We start from the raw sequence: 17,548 nt of genomic DNA, 5'->3' as shown, positions 1-17,548 counted from the left end.
ATAACTTTCTGTCCTGTATTTAAAGCTTATCCAAGTATTGTACTAGCATCGGGTTAAGGAAAAACACTCATATAGAATGCATCAGTGTGAACATTTGTGATGTTATAGCCAATTTCTGTTTTGTAAATTATTGAATCTTCATTAATTCATATTTTGTAGTAAATTTACTGCAAAGCAACTAAAGCAGTGGGGTAGAAATGAACAGCATTTGCCTCAAAAATGTAGAAGCAGCAGGGAAAGGTAGAACATAAGCACTTGTGTAAACAGTACCTCAAATTTTACTTAAGTAAATGTGCTTTCCCAAAGAAAGTGCTCTAACTCAAACTGAATAAAGGGAGGAAATATGGAGACCTCTGCTAAAGAAAAAGACAACGTGTTTAATGACAATCACATTAAAGACCAAGACAGTTGGGTTTTTTTTTTTTTTATGTTTTATTGTACATTTTGAGTCCTTTGATAACCTGAAAGAAAAAAAAAAAAAAGCATAATTATAGATTAGAAACCTTCATTCTGTTACCAGATGCACAACAATAGTGAACAAAGCAGTGTTCATTACACACTTCTAAAGCACCCACATAGATTGTTATGAGCCCTGTATTAAGACATTATGGGGACCATAAACAGCATTTGGGAAATCATAGCTATGCGCTTGACAGTGGTCATGTTAGGAGCACTTTCAACAGTGGCTGATATGTTTCCATTCAAGACAGACCTCATCCAGCTCATCTACATCATAGGTCAGATTTAGATCAAAAAGTTACACTTTAAGGAATTAAATTGTTTAAACCAAGTTAAATTTGGCCTCATGACTTTGTCAGTGTCGTGCATGAATAAAGCATCCATTTGTGTGACTAAGATGTGGTTTCAGACATAATTGGCTTATTTTCAGATTGTTTTCACCACAGTCGATAAGATGGGGAAAAAAGAATATGCATCATTAACCACACCTAATCAGCTATGTAGACTGAGATGTGCCATGTTCCTACCACTCACCAAAACTTCAGTTCATCCTCCTGATCATTCTGTTGATCTGATCTTCCCTGTTGCCAGCATCTCCACCCTCCACAAAGTGTGTGGTCTTCTTGTTCATTCCACCACGGGGTGATGACAGCTTGAAAGGCCAGAGGAAGTTGTTGGCGGGCTTGAAGTTCTTGCCAACTGTGTAAATCTCATGGATGAGGTCCTCAACACAGATGATGCCATATTTGCCTGCAGATCAAACAGCAATTTACATAAGTTCAGCTGCATAACCATTGTTGGAAATCAGCAGAGACGAGAGGCGAGTTATCCAATCTCACCATCAACTGGGAAAATGAGTCAGAAACTGCATATTGGATAACTGACTACTGATTGAGAATTTGTTAAACTCAGACTTTTGCTATATCCCAGCAAGTTCAAGCTCTTACAGCTCAAACTTTTACCCTCAAGATCAATAAGATTGACTTAAACAAGTTTACTGTTGGATAGGCATGTGGTTTCAGACAAAACTGGCATAGTTCAGTTTTTTCTCACCATAGTCGATAAGACGGGGAAAAAAGTGTGCATCATTAACCACATGCAGCACCATGCCTCACTCTTACAGTATATTAAATTGTGTTTCTGCTTTTGAAGCAGTGTGCTTTGTGAGACAAATGTGTACGTAAAATACCCTAATTATGCTTTGTTCTTGGAGGAAACAAGGTTATCTCCAAGAACCATCTTGACTTCAAATATGCATCTACGTGCTGTGCGACGTACAAACTAACACAAAAAGAACACTTTCATACCGAGGGCCTTCTCCACCAGAGCGTTGTCTGTGAGGGCGATACGCTGTTTCCTCATTCTGCCATGGCCACGTTTGTAGATGAGCTCACGCACAGACTTCAGGTTGGGGTACCTGGGGGGAATGATAAGTCATAAAGGTTATCATAATGACCTTAAATTAGTTCGATATCATTTATAGGTCAATCCACTGTATTGAGAAGTTTTAAAGCAAGAGTTAAACAAAAACCTTAGTGCTGAACTGACCTCAAAACTTGAGGCCCTTAGGTTATTTAAATATACAGTCAAAGGCAAATGACCTGCTCCAACACTTTCCTTCAGGTGATCCCTGCCTAAACATCTCAGCAGCAGTTTAGTGTGGCTGATTACACACAAGAGATGGACCACTCACAAATTTCTTGCAGTAACATGTCTGAAGTAGATTTTATTCAAGGTTGCATAAAAGCAAATGCTGACCATTTAAGGTTGGACACAGACAATCAAGATGTTTAATTTGCACATCTACTGCACTACTTGGCTGTTTAATTACTGGAGGTCAGGTAAGTGTTTAGAGCACTTGGCAGTGTCAAAAATTCAGATCAGAAACTTTTCTATACTTCACCTTTTTATCTCAGTTATAACAAGCCTTTAAATCTAAACTTATGTAACCAGGCTTTCACCTCCTGCAACCAAGTTTGATATTTAGTCTACTTTTAAAATAACAGTACCCTCTCCCAAATTATGACAGCCAAAAACGGCAACATTAACAACAATGTTCTCGTGGTTGCAGTAAAACTTAAAGTAGAAAGAAAACAAAAAGGCATATCCAGTGTAATCATTGTGGTTTGTCTCCAACTGGAGCATTGAAACAATTCTAGTCAACTGTATTTCTCCATTCAAATTCTCACAACTAGATGTTTTTATCTAAACCAAGAACCAATGAACGTATTTTCTCAAAATGCGCATGTACAAAAAATGCACACTACCTCATGTCTATCACTATTATGGAATGTGGTTTCAGACAAAATTGGCTTATGTTAAGTCAGTATTCACCATGTTCGATAAGATGGGGAAAAAAGTTCGGCATCATTAACCACATTCCAGGGATAGAAAAGTTACGGTCACCAGTATCTGTGTGCCCCTACACCATAACAGTACTGTTCATAAAATTCAGGATGGTCCACTGTGGGAATACACCTCTTTTTTACCCTCTCCATCACAAAGTCAACATTAAGTTTGAATAGTAACAGCCTTACCCCCAAGCGATGTAGGGCTCAGCAATCCTGAGCATGTTGATGGAAGCCTTGTTCAGCTTAACGAACACACCATTGAAGATCTGGCGCAGACGGAGCAGCTGAAGAACCTTACGGACCTTGGGGCTGACACCATTGATACTGGGAAAAAATTAAGACTATGTTTAGCATAAGGTTTAACATCAGTATGTGGGTTTTCACAATACTTCTATTCATTGTGGTTTCAGATATAATTGGCTTAAATTGCTTAATTGTATCACCATAGTCGATAAGTCGGGGAAAGAATTTACATCATTAACCACAAGACTAAACCCATTTACATTTCATCAACACTTACATGGATTGCTCTATTAACCAAATTAAGACATTATTGGGTGAAAGTCTGAAAAGCAGTCCCTTCATCTGGCAAAATGGAAAGACATTACCTGAACAGCCTCATGACTGCATTGCTTGGCGCAATATTTAAACTGCTTTATAGCCTAGTTTCACATACTAGTGTTTCCACAAGCACATAAATCTTGAAAGAGCTTCTATAAGCACTAGCATGCAAAATGTTGCCACACTAGCATCAATTTTAGAATTCTTATTCTACATTCAATACCATGGGAAACATGCAGAAACAAGGAAGGGGCATTTCCAAACAGCAACACAGCATGTGAGCAGGAACAGCTATTGAAACATGAGCACCAACAGCTTGAGCATCATGTCTAGTTGTAAATCGAGTAATCCATGTGAATGTTAAGTGATGAGTCGGACAGGCAGGATAGTTCTGATCCCAGGTAAGGACACTACTCACCCTCTGATCCTGATGACAAAGGCCAGTTTGGGCTCAGCAGGCACATAGTAGTTTCCCACTTTGCGAGCAGTACGACTCAGACGGATTTCACGTCTGTACATCTGCCTGTACTCCTTGTGGTACTTTTCAGCCCTCTTGTAGATCAGTTTCCTGGTCACTTTGCGGGCCTGGGAAAACAATTGAAAAACACGCCGATTGAATTAAAGGGCTACAGACCTTAACGTCAGCCACTCACTGACATCCACCAACAGATCGTCCCATTTTAGAGAAATGCCAAAGTAGAAGCAACCACGTTACCTTTTTTTCAGCCAGCATCTTCTTGACACGCATGGCCTTCATGGTGGCGAAGGCCTTTCGCCTTTTCAAAAGGCTCTCAGGGACCGCCGGTACCTTTTTTCTGTTACAAAGATATAGAACTTCAGGACTATGCTAGAAACAAACAAACTGTGCACATTTTGCCAATTTACAACACTGACACGTCTCTTCATCCTCGCTAGCCGCTAGCTTGCTATATTGTCTGCTACCGGCTTCCTTACGGTAGCCTGTACTAACTTTAGGGCTAGCCTACGTATTTTGGAAGCATAAACAGAGACATAAGAGTTCACATTATATTATAAACAGCGAATACTTAACTCTGTTCTCATTTTAGCACATAAAACAAACGGTTTTTGAGTGCATGGAAACTACAGAGACAGCCATGTTGTACTGCTGCTAAGGCTACACCTAAGTCTGAACAAAGTCATCTTAACGAAAATAGCAAAAACCATCTTTAACAATATTACTATGTTTATGATGTATGCAAACTAAACAATCCATCCAGGGTGTAAAATTAACAAAGATGTTCATTTTAACCCTGGATGTGCTTAGATTTTGAATCGGCAGCAAACACTCACTCTGCGTCCGCCATTGCGCCCACCGAGAAAGAGAAATTTTCTTTTGCGCATGTGTGCGTTATACGTTTGAGGACCCACACGGACCGCCCTGCGAGCTGCCTGATTCGAAGATTCTTTTATTCGCCGCTCAAAGTATTCGCGATGCGAATGTTGTCGGTGTTTTGATCAAATATAGCATCACAACGCTAGAAGGCTAGTGTTTGTTAAACAGTCTCTAAATTTGCAGTGTCATATCTCGGAATTTTTTCAATTGTGTTTTATTTAATGGTATTCCCGTTATAATTCTGGAAAGCTAATGCTAAGCTAACTTTAAATTGTACATTCTGTCATCCACGACCATATTTTCGACGAACTCGTGTTATTGTTATAAAATAGGGTGGTCTACTGCACGTTTACGACGGCTCCTTTCTAATTCTTACGCCACAGGTGATGGTTAAGCACTCCCTCGTCCGGCAGAGGGAGCAAACACTTCATTTTTACCGAGCGGTGTGTTTGTGCGTGTGTGTGTGTGTGTGCAGAGCCGCTGCAGGGGGAAGATTCCTGCGCTGAAGCTTTTCCGCTGGATTCTGACTGGAGCTCAGTGAGAGAAGAGACCACCGCGCCTGCTCCAGGTTGTAAAACACAGGCAGTGTGAGCAGCAGCAAGGTTACAAGATAAGACACACAGTTCGGTTAGCTGTCTTTAAAGGCAGTATTGAATTGAAAAGGCCAAAAGCGTTTTGTTAAAGATGTGTGAGTGAGGCTGAAGTATAGTTTTGCAGTATTTCCATTTAGAAAGCTGATTTTGCGTTCCTATGAAATGATTTGATGCAGATAGTTTCAGATGTACAATCAAATATTCTGCTTTAAAAAGCACATGTGCTGAGAGCTAAAGTATGTTTAACAGTAGCACTCATCTATATATTATTGCTCTGTAAGGGAACTTAAGAATAAATGTTTGCTTTCCTACATGTTGCTGTTCGTACTTAGGCCCTTTTCTGATCCAATTATTTTGAATAGGACATTCACTGGATGCAATATTCACATGTTGGCCATCAGAATTCTTCTCATGTGAGGCAGTAAACATATAACATCACGCCTGTTTGCCCATAGAAACAGATTACCATTGGCCACGCTTTTTTTTTCTTTTTTTCTTTTTCTTTTTCTTTTTTTTTTTTACGTCTGCCTGGCTGCGTACCTTACCCAACACTTTCACTTTCCGCAGTGAGCAGCAGATCACATGGTAGTAAATTGCTATGATATGTCTAAGAATGCTTGAAATCAAAACAAAAGCAGCTCAATATACATAAAGTGTGGATTATTGTTATTTTTTTTTTAAGGGAAAAACGATTATTTTTGCTGTTTCCGTCTATGAGCGGACATTGACCTGGACCTGTAAGATATGGCCTGATCTGTGGCTGTGTGAAATCTGCATTTTCGTGTTGGGAAAAACACGTTAATACTCAATATTGAAATAATGATAATAATAATTCACATCAAAACGAGACCTTTCTTGAAATCAATCAAGGGCAACTGGATATTAAATTCACATTCTTTATTTCAATCATCAGCATTTTTAATATCGCCTGATGAAAGTATAAAGAGCAACACAAACACAGCAAAGCGTTTTTTAAAAAACGGTGGAAACCAATTCTCTGATCTTCCTTTGTGATGTCAAACAGACACAAAGAAAGAAAGAAAAAACCCGCATGAGATGAGTGTTAGGTAAAGACTTTCTAGGTTACATCACCTCCCGAGTGTGTGTCTATGGAGCGAGCGCTTCGTTCTGACAGGCGCTCAAGTCTCCATCCTATTGGGTCCAGCGCTCATGGGTGGACTGAATAAATAGCGAGCGCGCCGCGAGTGAGGGTGAGATGAGTGGAGGAGCAGCGGAGGAAGCAGGACGCACAGTTTGGTAGTAGCTGCTCGTAACTCACTGCAACTGAAGTGGCAGCTGGACTCTGACCGAGCCGCATCTAAACTCCCCTCTTTTCGCTCACAGATTTTTGCGTTTTTTTCCCCCGTCACTTTTGCGTGCATGTGCGTTGCCTGCCTTGCACTGTAGTCCCAAGTTTTTTGTCGGCGTGACCCTGCCTATCTGCTGCACACAAGAGGGGACTCACTCCCTTTGCGCGTCTTCTTGCCCCCGCTTTGCTTATTTTTTGAACTGATCAAACTGGTCAAGATGATGATCATCATTGCGGAGTTCTTCGTGGTCATTCTGAAAGTGCTCTGGGCTTTTGTCACTGCCGGGGCGAAGTGGGTGGTGCGACCCAAGGAGAAGAGCGTGGCGGGACAGGTGTGCGTGATCACCGGGGCTGGAAGCGGCCTCGGGCGGCTCTTCGCCAAGGAGTTCGCCCGGAGACGAGCTATACTGGTGTTATGGGACATAAACAGCCAAAGCAATGAGGAAACGGCGGAGATGGTGCGGCAGATATACCATGAGCTGGACACTCCCATAACCAAAGACGGTAAGTGGGCTTCCTTTCCAGCAGTTCATTCTTTTTTTACGCACGATCAGCTTGTCTTTAGGTGGCATTCTGTTTGTGTTTCTGCAGCGGCAGTACATATATATATATATGTACGTCAAGGACACTGTACAGTGTGAGTGTTACATGATCACTGCAACGCTTCACAGGCATCTTTGCGCACTATCTTTGATTTTTCAAACAAGCCTGACTTCTCAGTGCTTGTTCACCTGGTCTATATTTCAAATGAAGTGTGCAGCTCCTACCTCAAAAGTCACTCTTAACATGCACTATAATGGATGAACAAAAGCACCAATATTTTAAACGTCAGTCTAATTTATAATTTAGTTTTACAATTTACAAAAGTGACAATAACTCTGAATCAGCCTGACCTTTTTTCCTTTTCTTCATCTTTCCCTCAAGGACCTGTTGGAGGCGTAGAGGAAGTCCCTCCCTTCCAGCCGCAGGTCTACACCTATGTGTGCGACGTGGGGAAGCGGGAGAGTGTGTATTCTACAGCCGAGAAGGTGCGTCGAGAGGTGGGAGAGGTGGACATACTGATCAACAATGCCGGCGTCGTCTCCGGCCATCACCTCCTGGAGTGCCCCGACGAGCTGATCGAGCGCACCATGGTGGTCAACTGTCACGCACACTTCTGGGTGAGTTGACGCACAGGCAATAGAGCATGCCAAAATTGTAAACAGAGTTGTGTGAATATGAACGGTTAGAATCTGATGGTCTGACTTATCTGCCTCAGTTTCCATGAGCACAGTGTTATCAGATGTGTTTACTGTGATGCTAGGTTCACAGGAATGTTTCCAGCCTGACTTGCATGCCTATTCATAATCTTCTCCTTCTGTGTGCCAAATAAAAGAATCAAAGGTTTGTGTGTGTGTGTGTGTGTGTGTGTGTGTATGTGTGTCTGCAGGATTGAAAAAGTGTGACCATAAATAGTTCCCTTGCTTGTTTGAACTTCAGCTCCGGTTAGTTTAATTCTGCCAGAGGAAAGTCACGGGTTTGTCTCTTTGGCCGCCTGAATCACAGAGGATCCGCATGGTATGTCGGCCCTTCCCTCGCCTCTCCTTTGCAGCCCAGATCTGCACAGATCTGACTAGCGTGATGGAGGCAGGTGGTTCCGTACGTGGGCTGGATCTGCGTCGCATCAGCTCACCACATTTTGTTGGCAGGCGGTGATTTGTTGTGTATCAGATTTTACTCTGGCTCATTTCCTTGGGGCCCTTCAGTGTGAATACTTATCTGAAAGGCTACGTGGACTTGATGGAGTGAATATGTTGCGCTTTTAGATAAGCATTCGCTGCAGCGCCAGGTGCTATTGCAGCTTTTTTGTGTGTGTGTGTGTGCCTGTGTGGAGGGCCAGTGGTTGGAGCCGGGCAATTAGACATCCATTGAGAAGCGCGGCCTCACTGATTTGAATTGAGTGTTTTTAGCATCTAAGCCCCTCTCCTAGATTCCCAAACAAACAGTACTGATAATTGATTGCATTGCTTGGCAATGGCCTGCTCTGCGGGACAATTGTAGTGATTTTGCACAAATTGGTTTATAGGCCTGCTGGGGAGTGAATTGCAAGGACTGGGACTGTCCTTTTTGCCTGGTCGCACAGCTCTGAATTGACCATTTCATCTTTGATTGCATTTGTCACGATATATTGAGCAATGGATGAAGTGAGGCGGATGATGCTCATTTTGAGAGTTTGGCCGCAGGCTCTTCTTTTTACAGAGAGCTGCATTCTCAATGATACCATGAAACCACGGTGATCGTGAAGCTCCCTAATTGAGCATGAAAATCTCTTGTGTTGTCAGTCAAGCAGGTTGTGTATTTCCTCTTCTTAATGGATGCTTCATTCAACTATTCATGTGCCTCTCTGCTGGCTTTCTCCACGTTCTTTTGGAGTCAGGATCCAGTGGTTGGGTGGCAGATTTGGGAGTTTTTTTTGTTTTGTTTTGTTTTTTAATGGGGGCCCAGTGTTTGTGTTCTCCCATGTTCTGTGGAGAGCGTGGTTTCTTTAGGGGAGGGGGGGGCAGATGAAAGAGGGACTTAATGAATGGCGACAGCCAGAATGGAGGATGTGGTTCATTAAAGACACAAGCTAGATGAATAGAGCTGAGACTAACGGGGAACTGTCCACTTTCCTCTTACACAAACATGGTACAGTTACTCACTGCATGCAGGTGGTGCATTACACAAGCCTTTGATTTAGTTTTTTCCTATCTGAACAACAGGTTTATAAAATAGCTTAGTTGTGGTTTGTGACTCAATTCATACACCCCATTTAGGGCCAAGTCATACGAAGTGGATTGTAAACCTTGTTTATTTAGGTTCATGTTTTTAAATGGTGACACTAGAGGGAATTTACAAAAGAGGAGTTAGCGTCAGGTAGCACTATTTGACAAAACCTCATAGTGACTTACACCAGTCAGGGAAGCATCAGAGACACAGACACCCAGTTCCTCAAGAGTAACATGACGGCAGGTTCAAAGCTTCCCCTTCATCGAAAAGTGTAAAATGAGCAAATGGAAGGCCGGAGTTCACATCAAGACAGAGGAATGACTGATGAATTTTTTTATATAATTTTTCATAATTTGTTGGACAGTGTAGTGGGAATAAGGCAGGGATGGAGACATGAACAGGAAGCGGATGCTATTTGTAGTGTGTGTGTGTGTGGGTGTCTGCCAGACCGACCCAGCTCAGACCCCACACTTCTTCTGTCCTCCTTCCACAGGCCCCTCTGACTCCTCCCAACCTGATTTGGAGGCAGTGGGTGCAGCTGCATGGCAGTCATGGAGGCCAGCTCTGTTCATCCGGCTCTGCCACACACACGCACACGCATACACACAAAACACACTCACAAACGGCTATGATTCAGTCCTTCGCTCCCTTTAGGTTTTTAAGAGGCAGGGGGTCATAACATTTAATTTGTTTGATGATGCTTTGATTAGTCCAGCTGGCGATTTGTGATGTTGGCGCCTCAGTCTTTAGTCATGGCGGGATGGAATGCGCAGTCATTTCAGTAAGTGTCACCAGTTTGTGTTTGAGGATTAGAGTGTGTGTGTGTGTGTGTCTAGTGGGGCCGGTTATCCAACTGGTGGTCTATGAACAGTAAGCAGTCATTTCCCCTTCTCCTGGAAATCGTTCCTCTCGTGCGATTGCATGAAAGCGCAGAGCCCTCGACAGTGACATGGCGGGAAAAGAGCAGAGGAAAGAAAAGGGGAAGGAAGGCAGTGCCGTCCCATCCACAGTCGAGGCGAGAGGGTAATGGTAAGCTGCTGCTGACCCACTTTATCTGACAATTGGTTTCTTGTCTGTGGATCAGCTTGACAAGATGCCAGGCGACAGGAGCCAAGTTCCGCAGGCCGCATTCCTGCTGTATCCAGAGAAAGGAGGCAGCCAGGCAGAAGGGTCCTACTTGACTGGTTTTATATGGGCCCCTCCTCAGGCCTGGTGCACCTGTACCCCTCACTGGAGCTGGCCATGACTACTCCCACGTTGTGTCTCTCCCTGAGTGGTACCTGTTCTCAAGGGATGGGATTACAGCTGACACTAACAACCATTTTCATCAACTTAGTGTAAATTATACTGTAGCATTCAAATGTGCTCAATATATTTCCTAGAGCCCAATGTGGTGTTTAGATTAATTGTCCAGAACCCAAAGATCATCAGTTTGTCATCATGTGACAAAAAACAACATCCACTCCTCATATTTGAACAGCTGGAATCAAAGAATATTTGGCATTTTTGCTTGATAAATTAATTTTATGAAGAAGATTAAACCCTTTCAGCCCTCAGTGGAATTGAATTATGAGAATGGGAAGCAAAGAACAAGGAAAAAAAAAAATCCATTTGGACATGAAAATCTTTTTAAAAATCAGCATTTGGGACCAATATTTAGCTTTCATAGCTACAGAGCTATTATTTTTTGAACACATCCAAAAAAATTGGGTTAATGGCAAAGAAAAAAGTCATAATAAAGTTTTATGAAGTGACTTTAAATGATAAAAGTTTGGCGAGCATAAGTTCTGTACAACTAAGGTTTGATTGCCCGAGAACTTAAATATGTGAGTTTTAAAAAAAATTATATTTTTGGATTGTGATCTGTGAAAATGATGAGTAATTCTACTGGATTACTAAATGTACAAAAGCCAGGAAATTTATGAATGAATTGGATTGTTTGCACCAACCGTGTTCGGTGACACATTCCATTGGATGCTTGATGTGTGTCGTGCACTCACACCACATCCCCTCTGGCTTTCTGATGTTGCTTTCCAGGTAAATTGGATTTCCAGTAGGACAAACAGCAGGGGGTTTAAGGCTCAGTCAGCTGTAACTAGCATGGCCACCACAACGTGACCAATCTGCATCCCTCAGCCCTAAAGACCAGTAAACGCAACCCACTCGAATTCTGCGATCGGGTGTAAGATCAGACGAGCTCAGGATTTTTCTCTCCCTCCTTCATTCTCTCATCCAGGGAGAAGTCAGCCCAATTAAATGGCCATCTGGTCCTACGCAAAGGCCAATATTTTGTTCATATTCCTGTTGGTCAGGCGCTTGCGCTAATGCAGCCTGACACCCCAGCTGCAAGAAGCTTTGTGTGGCTTAAATGCTCCTGGGGGCACACACCAATTAGGGGGTGCAGCGGGCAAGGCACCCCCACATAGGCCAAGGAGGCCCGGCTGTGTCAGCGGGTAATTTAGCGGAACAAGGGAGCGTTGAGACCCAATTACGGCCGCTCTGATGTAAGACACGAGCCCCTGGTCGCCTTCACACATTTTGTGTCTGAGAGGTCAGCGGGGGTCATACCCACATGCCAGAGCTGCCATGAGAAGCGGGACATGACGCGAGGGTGGGAGAGAGCGAGGGAGACGGGACGCTTGTTCACGTTTTGCCCCGTCCTCCAGCTGAGGGGATCAGCCTTTCCTCCATCAGTTCCAGTTATTTCCAGACCACTCAGCAAACTTGTCCAGTTGTATCTGAGTGCTGGCTTTAGTCGTAGAGCAATGTGCCAGATCAAGTCATTCCCTGCTCTCTGAAAGTTGCTGTGGGAGTGGGAAACTTTGGCTCACGTCAGGTATGGGCATATCTTAAGTTAATGCTTCATTTGCACGCAACTCTCTCTCCCTCATCCGCTGCCATTCTGGCTTGCGCAGGCCTTTCTCAGCTTTTATCCAGGCCTCTTGTTCCCTCGCTCCCTCTCTGTGGGGCCCCATCATTCGATGAGTTGAATATTGCAGCAACTTGAAAATTTATGTCCTGGAAAAGTGCAGATGTTTGGAGCTCAGTCAGATCAGTAATATTGTACCCGGCTATAGAATAAACTCAAAATGGTGAAGTCAACTGGCTTTCACCAGCCGTTCTCTGTGCAGATCTGACTTATTGCTTCCAGTTTTACTTCCCAACACAAGGATAAAGATGTCCAATTACAGTACAGTAAAGCATAGCAGAGATTACACTAGAAGTCAGTAGGTCCGTGCAGTTAATCTCTGGGTGCAGTTTTAATGAGGCTTTTCCTCCCCTGCCAGTGGTTTCATGGCTGTACTACCTGGTACCATGCACTCTCTGGCTCTGTGCTTCCCTCCAGCAAATGTTTACAAAGGAGGCTGAATCATTTTCTCTGGCCAGGCTTGCATACTGTACCAACCAATGAAGCTTTCACCTCTCATTGACACGACCACAGAATTATTTGGAGATGGGAATTAACCTGTCAGAAGTCGTATCCAGCCATATTTAACATTACATCCCGTAACCAGCAAGAGTTTGGAGTTCTTCTTTCATACTTTTATCAACTAACTGTGATTTAAAGTTGCCCTCAGTGTTTTCATTTGCAGCCTCAGTGACTTTTTGAAGTGTTGTACCATTCATGCATTGTTCTTCACTATGGCAGCGCACGTCTGACTTGAATAGATCTAGCAGTGCTCCCAACAAAAGGCCTGCTGGTTGTTTGTAGACCTCCCAGTGGGAGAGTGATTGGTCAGTTCCTGTCATTGCCGTCACATGTCACACCTGCTGATTGGCTCATGCTGTGTCCAAAGTCAGCAGACGGGCAGAAAGAGGAAAGGATCCATAGGTCAATCAACTGTAACTGCTAACTCTCTCTCCCTCTTCTCACCACCTCACTAACTCTCATCGAACCGGCCGGTGGAACCACTCAGGCTCTCACGTGGCACTCCGGTGAAACTCTTTCATCTCAGGGCTCATCTCCCCACTGATTGTTCCGCTGACTGCTGCTCAGGCAGGGTGCGAGGCTGTGCAGGCAGACTAGAGGTTGGATTGTATTGTTGTTGAGTGAACGGAGGCCTATGATTGGTGTTGTCACCAAGTCTTTAGAGCCGGGCCCAGCGACGGGCACCAGATCTGTGTGGGAAAAGAACAGATTGTACAGTAACACACACACACACACACACCTGTTTGTTCAGTGAATACCTGAAGAGGTGAAAATCCTCATTCTTCTCTTCCTAATTCACACCTATTACAAAGAAAAATTTCAAGTGAAATTTTTATACTTTCCAGTGCAGCACCTCTCATGCTCAGACGGATTCTTTTTTTTTTTTTTTTTCTTCTGCCTGTTATGAATTCTCATTCAGACGCCTCTCTCTGCATCACCATGGAGAAGAGGGAGAAACACATGAAGAGGGGGGATGAGAGGGAGGCAGAGAGGATCAAAGGGCTTTGGCACAGACAAACTGCAAGTGAACTAACCTTCTTCTTTTTTTTTTCTTTGCCCTTCTGTCTCTTCTATCCTTCCCCCAGACCACCAAGGCGTTTCTCCCCAAGATGCTGGAGCTGAATCATGGTCACATTGTGACGGTTGCCAGCTCCCTGGGTTTATTCAGCACAGCTGGAGTGGAGGTTAGTATCATACACAACAACACATACACATCCCGTCGTTCCCACCATCCAAAACCAGTGCTTTTCTCCGAAGCCCTCGGCGTGCCAGCTAGCACACTGGGCCGGGGGAGGCTAGGCCCCCTTTCTCTAGTTGTCCCTCCACCCGTTAAATTAAGGGACACAGATGAGCATTGGGGAGCCTCTTATAGATTCCTCTATCTGCAGCAGTGGGGGTGTTGGGCCCCTATTGGGCTCTGGCCCCAGGGCCAGAACGAGCTGACAGCTCCCCAAGGGACAGAGACATCTTCATCACTGCTTTGTGAACAACTTGGTGCTCACTCAGTATTCAGCTCACAGCCGCTTTCAATGGATAAGGTTTTTCCTTCCTATAGTTTTTTTTTTTTCCCCTTCTCTCCCAGTACAGATTCTTTTTGTTATTTAATGCATATTAAAATATTTAGTGGAATCATTTATCTCCATAACCACAGCAGGAGTAAATTGGTAGCCCTCCTTGGCGGTTTTATTTTGATATTTGAGAATGGAGGCTGAGCGTGGTGTCGTTTTCAGATGGTCTACAGGGACTACTACCTCATTTGGCTTCGTTTTTATAGCTGCACGTTTTGCTTTTGCTGCACGAGCATTCATCCATGATGATAAAGCCCCCCTTCAAAGGGACTGCCGTTAAGTCAGTTTTTTGTTCAGCTATTATGCGTCCTGGAAGTGCGTCAAATGTGATTTCAGATGTGCACATTAATTTCAGGGAACTAAAGCCCTCGCCTGTCATGTGGGCACAGTCACATCTCTTTATCCTCCCCATGTTTATCAACATGCATCTGTGTTTGCCCAAGCCCTTTTTTTTCTTTAAAAGATTATTTCCACTGCGAACCACATCAAAACCTTCCTGCCAAGCAGAGCGGTCTCCTGATGCACCGAAGAAGAATGCTAATGAAACTGTAGAACAGCGGACAGGCTCGCTCAGGTTTTTGTGGCTGTATCATTAACAGCAAGGAGAGACCTCTAAGCCCGCGGGGCATGTTTGATAATGTTCTCTGTGGTCCCCGGGTGCGGGCAGGGGCAGACTTTTACAGGGCTAACCTGTTCTCTCTTTATTCCCGCAGGATTACTGTGCCAGTAAGTTCGGTGCCATCGGGTTCCACGAGTCACTGAGCCATGAGCTGAAGGCCTCTGAGAAGGACGGCATCAACATGACTCTCGTGTGCCCTTACCTGGTAGACACGGGAATGTTCAAAGGCTGCAGAATAAGGTTAGCGTCAACCCACACTTGTCGCTGTAATTGTTTGTTTTTCTTTTTAAAGCGTTCTTGCACCTGGTTAGTGTTTGTCATCTGTAATTTTCACCATATAAAATTGCCCCGCAAACACCTTTTGAAGTTCAAAGCAGCAGCCTACAGTTTGTTGCGTTAGAAATACTATAATCGCTTGTACGCCGTTGGTCAGCGCTCTGCTTAGACAAAGAGGACAACTTTCCCAGGGGAAAACCTCACCAACAGGTGCACCTGGGCTAAGCCCCCCCTCCTGCTGTAATAGTCTGCGCTTTGTTTGATGGTTACAGTCAGCAGGTGGCATGTTCTTTAGCTTTAGAGATACTGTACCACTAATCTACCTCTTTAAAGTATATTCCAGCATCTTTTAATTACATTTTTTAATCAATTCTGCAAAAAGTAAACTGACCACTCTAAATTAGATTTTAAGTTCCCTGAGCTTCTGTAATGTACTTATTTTATTATATTTTTCTTTCCATTCAGGAAAGAGATTGAGCCATTTCTGCCTCCCCTGAAGCCAGAGTTCTGTGTGAAACAGGCCATGAGGGCCATCCTCACTGACCAGCCCATGATCTGTACACCGCGTATTGTCTATATGGTCAACTTCATGAAAAGGTGAGTGCCCTCCTGCATTCTAATATCCTGTTTCCTTCCTATATACACCCCCCTGCCCCCAAAATTCAGCAGTTCTTCACTCCATCAGCTATCAGTAAACCATACACAAGTGTCTTGTGTCATTAATCTTATCTCTGTCCTGTCTCCGCAGCATCCTGCCCTTCGAGGCCATTGTGTGCATGTACCGGTTCCTCGGCGCCGACAAGTGCATGTACCCCTTCCTAGCTCAGAGAAAGGAGGCCATGAACAACAACGAGGCGAAGAACGGGATCTAGGGGGCGCTGTTTGTAACACGAACAGAGGCACATAAATCTGCAAGCATGAGGAAACAACCACTGAGGATGAAAATGGAAGGAAAGACTGAATCTTGACTGGTGCACTTGCATTGAGCAAATGCAAAGGTTTACCATATTGTTCCTCTGGAACAAAGAAAGCTGTGTACTACACAAAGGATTTATTTTGACTTTTTTTTTTTTTTTTTTTGTTAAGTTTGTTTAAAGAAACCAACATCTATATTCTGTGTCACTAGTTTTTGAAATCATACAGAAAAAGGTATCCAATAATTAACTATTTACGTAATGTAGTCACCAGCCTTATCTAGTGTCATTGTGGAAATATACAGTATGTTACTGTACAAACAGTAAAAAAAAAATGTTTTCACTTTATTTTATTTTTGTAGACATGCACTGTAATTTCTGATTTTTCTCTACACTGCCAGCATTCTCTGTGTAGGAAGGTTCAACGGAGCATTTCAAACTTCCCGGCGTCTCCCCGCGCAGAGGCTCTTTATATAGGCAGTCAGGAAATTGGTTTGCAGCTTAACATGACTCTGATTTGTCGCTTGTGTCATTTAAAAACAAAGCAAGAACATTTCACACTTTCAAGTTTACCATAGTCCGTTTTTGTTGTTGTTAAGTTACGGACATGTAGCATATATGTTGATAATGAAGTCATTCCAAATGGGACATGTAAAGGCCAGATTGTGGCTGATTTAAATCTTCAGTGTTTCCCGTCTAATGGGGACTCAACATTTGTCCCGTTAATGGTCCTGTTGTTGTTGTTTTCAGGTCTGTATCGACTAACCTCTCGAATGAAAAGTGGGCGAGGGAGTCGATGTGTGACACATTCAGAATGTACTGCTTTGGGAGAAACAGAGAGGAAATACATTTTTTTTTTTTTTTCTTTTATTTCTCTCACTTGTCTATATTTTCAAGATCTGTGGTGTTTATATTGTAAATTTATCTGTTACCATATTATTTGTTAAAAAAAAAAAAAGAAAAAGAATGCATCATAGGCTGTAAACTCCTGGTGAACCGCTGTCCCAACACTGAGTGTGTGTGGTTGAGGGAAATGCATTAAAGACATTAGCTTTCCATTAATCTGTCCAAAGTAACACTTTAACTCTCCTGTCCATTGTCCACCATGTCCAGTTAAAGTGAAATGTAAATGTTTTAAATGTTGTGAATACCCCAGTACCCTAAAAAAAAGACTGTCTCCACCATATTTGATGTGTGAACATTTTATATACCTTTGGGATGACAAGAGTTTTTGAATTTCAACTACATTCCAATAGGCATCATTCCTTCAGTCACAGTAATGAGCCTAAATTCTCTACCTCTTAATTTTTTGCCATTTTTTTTTTTTGACAGTATGACATAAGCCTCTTTTTTTTTTTTTTTTTTT

General features: G+C 43.2%; 2 protein-coding genes and 4 non-coding genes across 6 annotated transcripts; 1 reads left to right on the top strand and 5 right to left on the bottom strand.

Moving 5' to 3' along the window:
- Positions 1-427: 427 nt before the first annotated feature.
- rpl7 (ribosomal protein L7) lies at positions 428-4,743 on the bottom strand. The gene is made up of 7 exons (XM_030399031.1): positions 4,683-4,743; positions 4,087-4,186; positions 3,790-3,956; positions 2,997-3,134; positions 1,767-1,876; positions 994-1,209; positions 428-461 (listed from the first exon to the last, which is right to left on the bottom strand). The coding sequence occupies exons 1-6, from the start codon at positions 4,694-4,696 to the stop codon at positions 1,001-1,003; spliced, it is 738 nt and encodes a 245-aa protein (XP_030254891.1). The 5' UTR covers positions 4,697-4,743; the 3' UTR covers positions 428-461; positions 994-1,000.
- On the bottom strand, positions 856-948 carry LOC115570504 (small nucleolar SNORD12/SNORD106). The gene has a single exon (XR_003981770.1). It is a non-coding gene; the product is annotated as a small nucleolar SNORD12/SNORD106 (small nucleolar RNA).
- On the bottom strand, positions 1,469-1,558 carry LOC115570507 (small nucleolar SNORD12/SNORD106). The gene has a single exon (XR_003981773.1). It is a non-coding gene; the product is annotated as a small nucleolar SNORD12/SNORD106 (small nucleolar RNA).
- Positions 2,749-2,840, bottom strand: LOC115570508 (small nucleolar SNORD12/SNORD106). Its single transcript, XR_003981774.1, has one exon. It is a non-coding gene; the product is annotated as a small nucleolar SNORD12/SNORD106 (small nucleolar RNA).
- Positions 3,208-3,298, bottom strand: LOC115570509 (small nucleolar SNORD12/SNORD106). The gene has a single exon (XR_003981775.1). It is a non-coding gene; the product is annotated as a small nucleolar SNORD12/SNORD106 (small nucleolar RNA).
- Positions 4,744-6,084: 1,341 nt separating the features above from the next.
- Positions 6,085-17,548, top strand: rdh10a (retinol dehydrogenase 10a). Its single transcript, XM_030399028.1, has 6 exons — positions 6,085-7,131; positions 7,552-7,787; positions 13,891-13,989; positions 15,087-15,232; positions 15,734-15,865; positions 16,017-17,548. The coding sequence occupies exons 1-6, from the start codon at positions 6,846-6,848 to the stop codon at positions 16,138-16,140; spliced, it is 1,023 nt and encodes a 340-aa protein (XP_030254888.1). The 5' UTR covers positions 6,085-6,845; the 3' UTR covers positions 16,141-17,548.

The sequence above is a fragment of the Sparus aurata genome, chromosome 19, assembly GCF_900880675.1.
Source record: "Sparus aurata chromosome 19, fSpaAur1.1, whole genome shotgun sequence".
Taxonomy (NCBI): domain Eukaryota; kingdom Metazoa; phylum Chordata; class Actinopteri; order Spariformes; family Sparidae; genus Sparus; species Sparus aurata.
This window is presented reverse-complemented; position numbering and strand designations above follow the sequence as displayed.

Coding starts and splice junctions, on each gene's coding strand:
- rpl7 (XM_030399031.1), bottom strand. Junction 3,135..3,789: donor TTTGTCATCAGGATCAGAGG/GTGAGTAGTGTC, acceptor ATTTTTTCCCAG/TATCAATGGTGTCAGCCCCA. Junction 1,210..1,766: donor TCTGGTGGAGAAGGCCCTCG/GTATGAAAGTGT, acceptor TTTGATCTGCAG/GCAAATATGGCATCATCTGT.
- rdh10a (XM_030399028.1), top strand. CDS start 6,846: ATGATGATCATCATTGCGGAGTTCTTCGTGGTCATTCTGAAAGTGCTC. Junction 13,990..15,086: donor TCAGCACAGCTGGAGTGGAG/GTTAGTATCATA, acceptor TTATTCCCGCAG/GATTACTGTGCCAGTAAGTT. Junction 15,866..16,016: donor ATGGTCAACTTCATGAAAAG/GTGAGTGCCCTC, acceptor CTGTCTCCGCAG/CATCCTGCCCTTCGAGGCCA.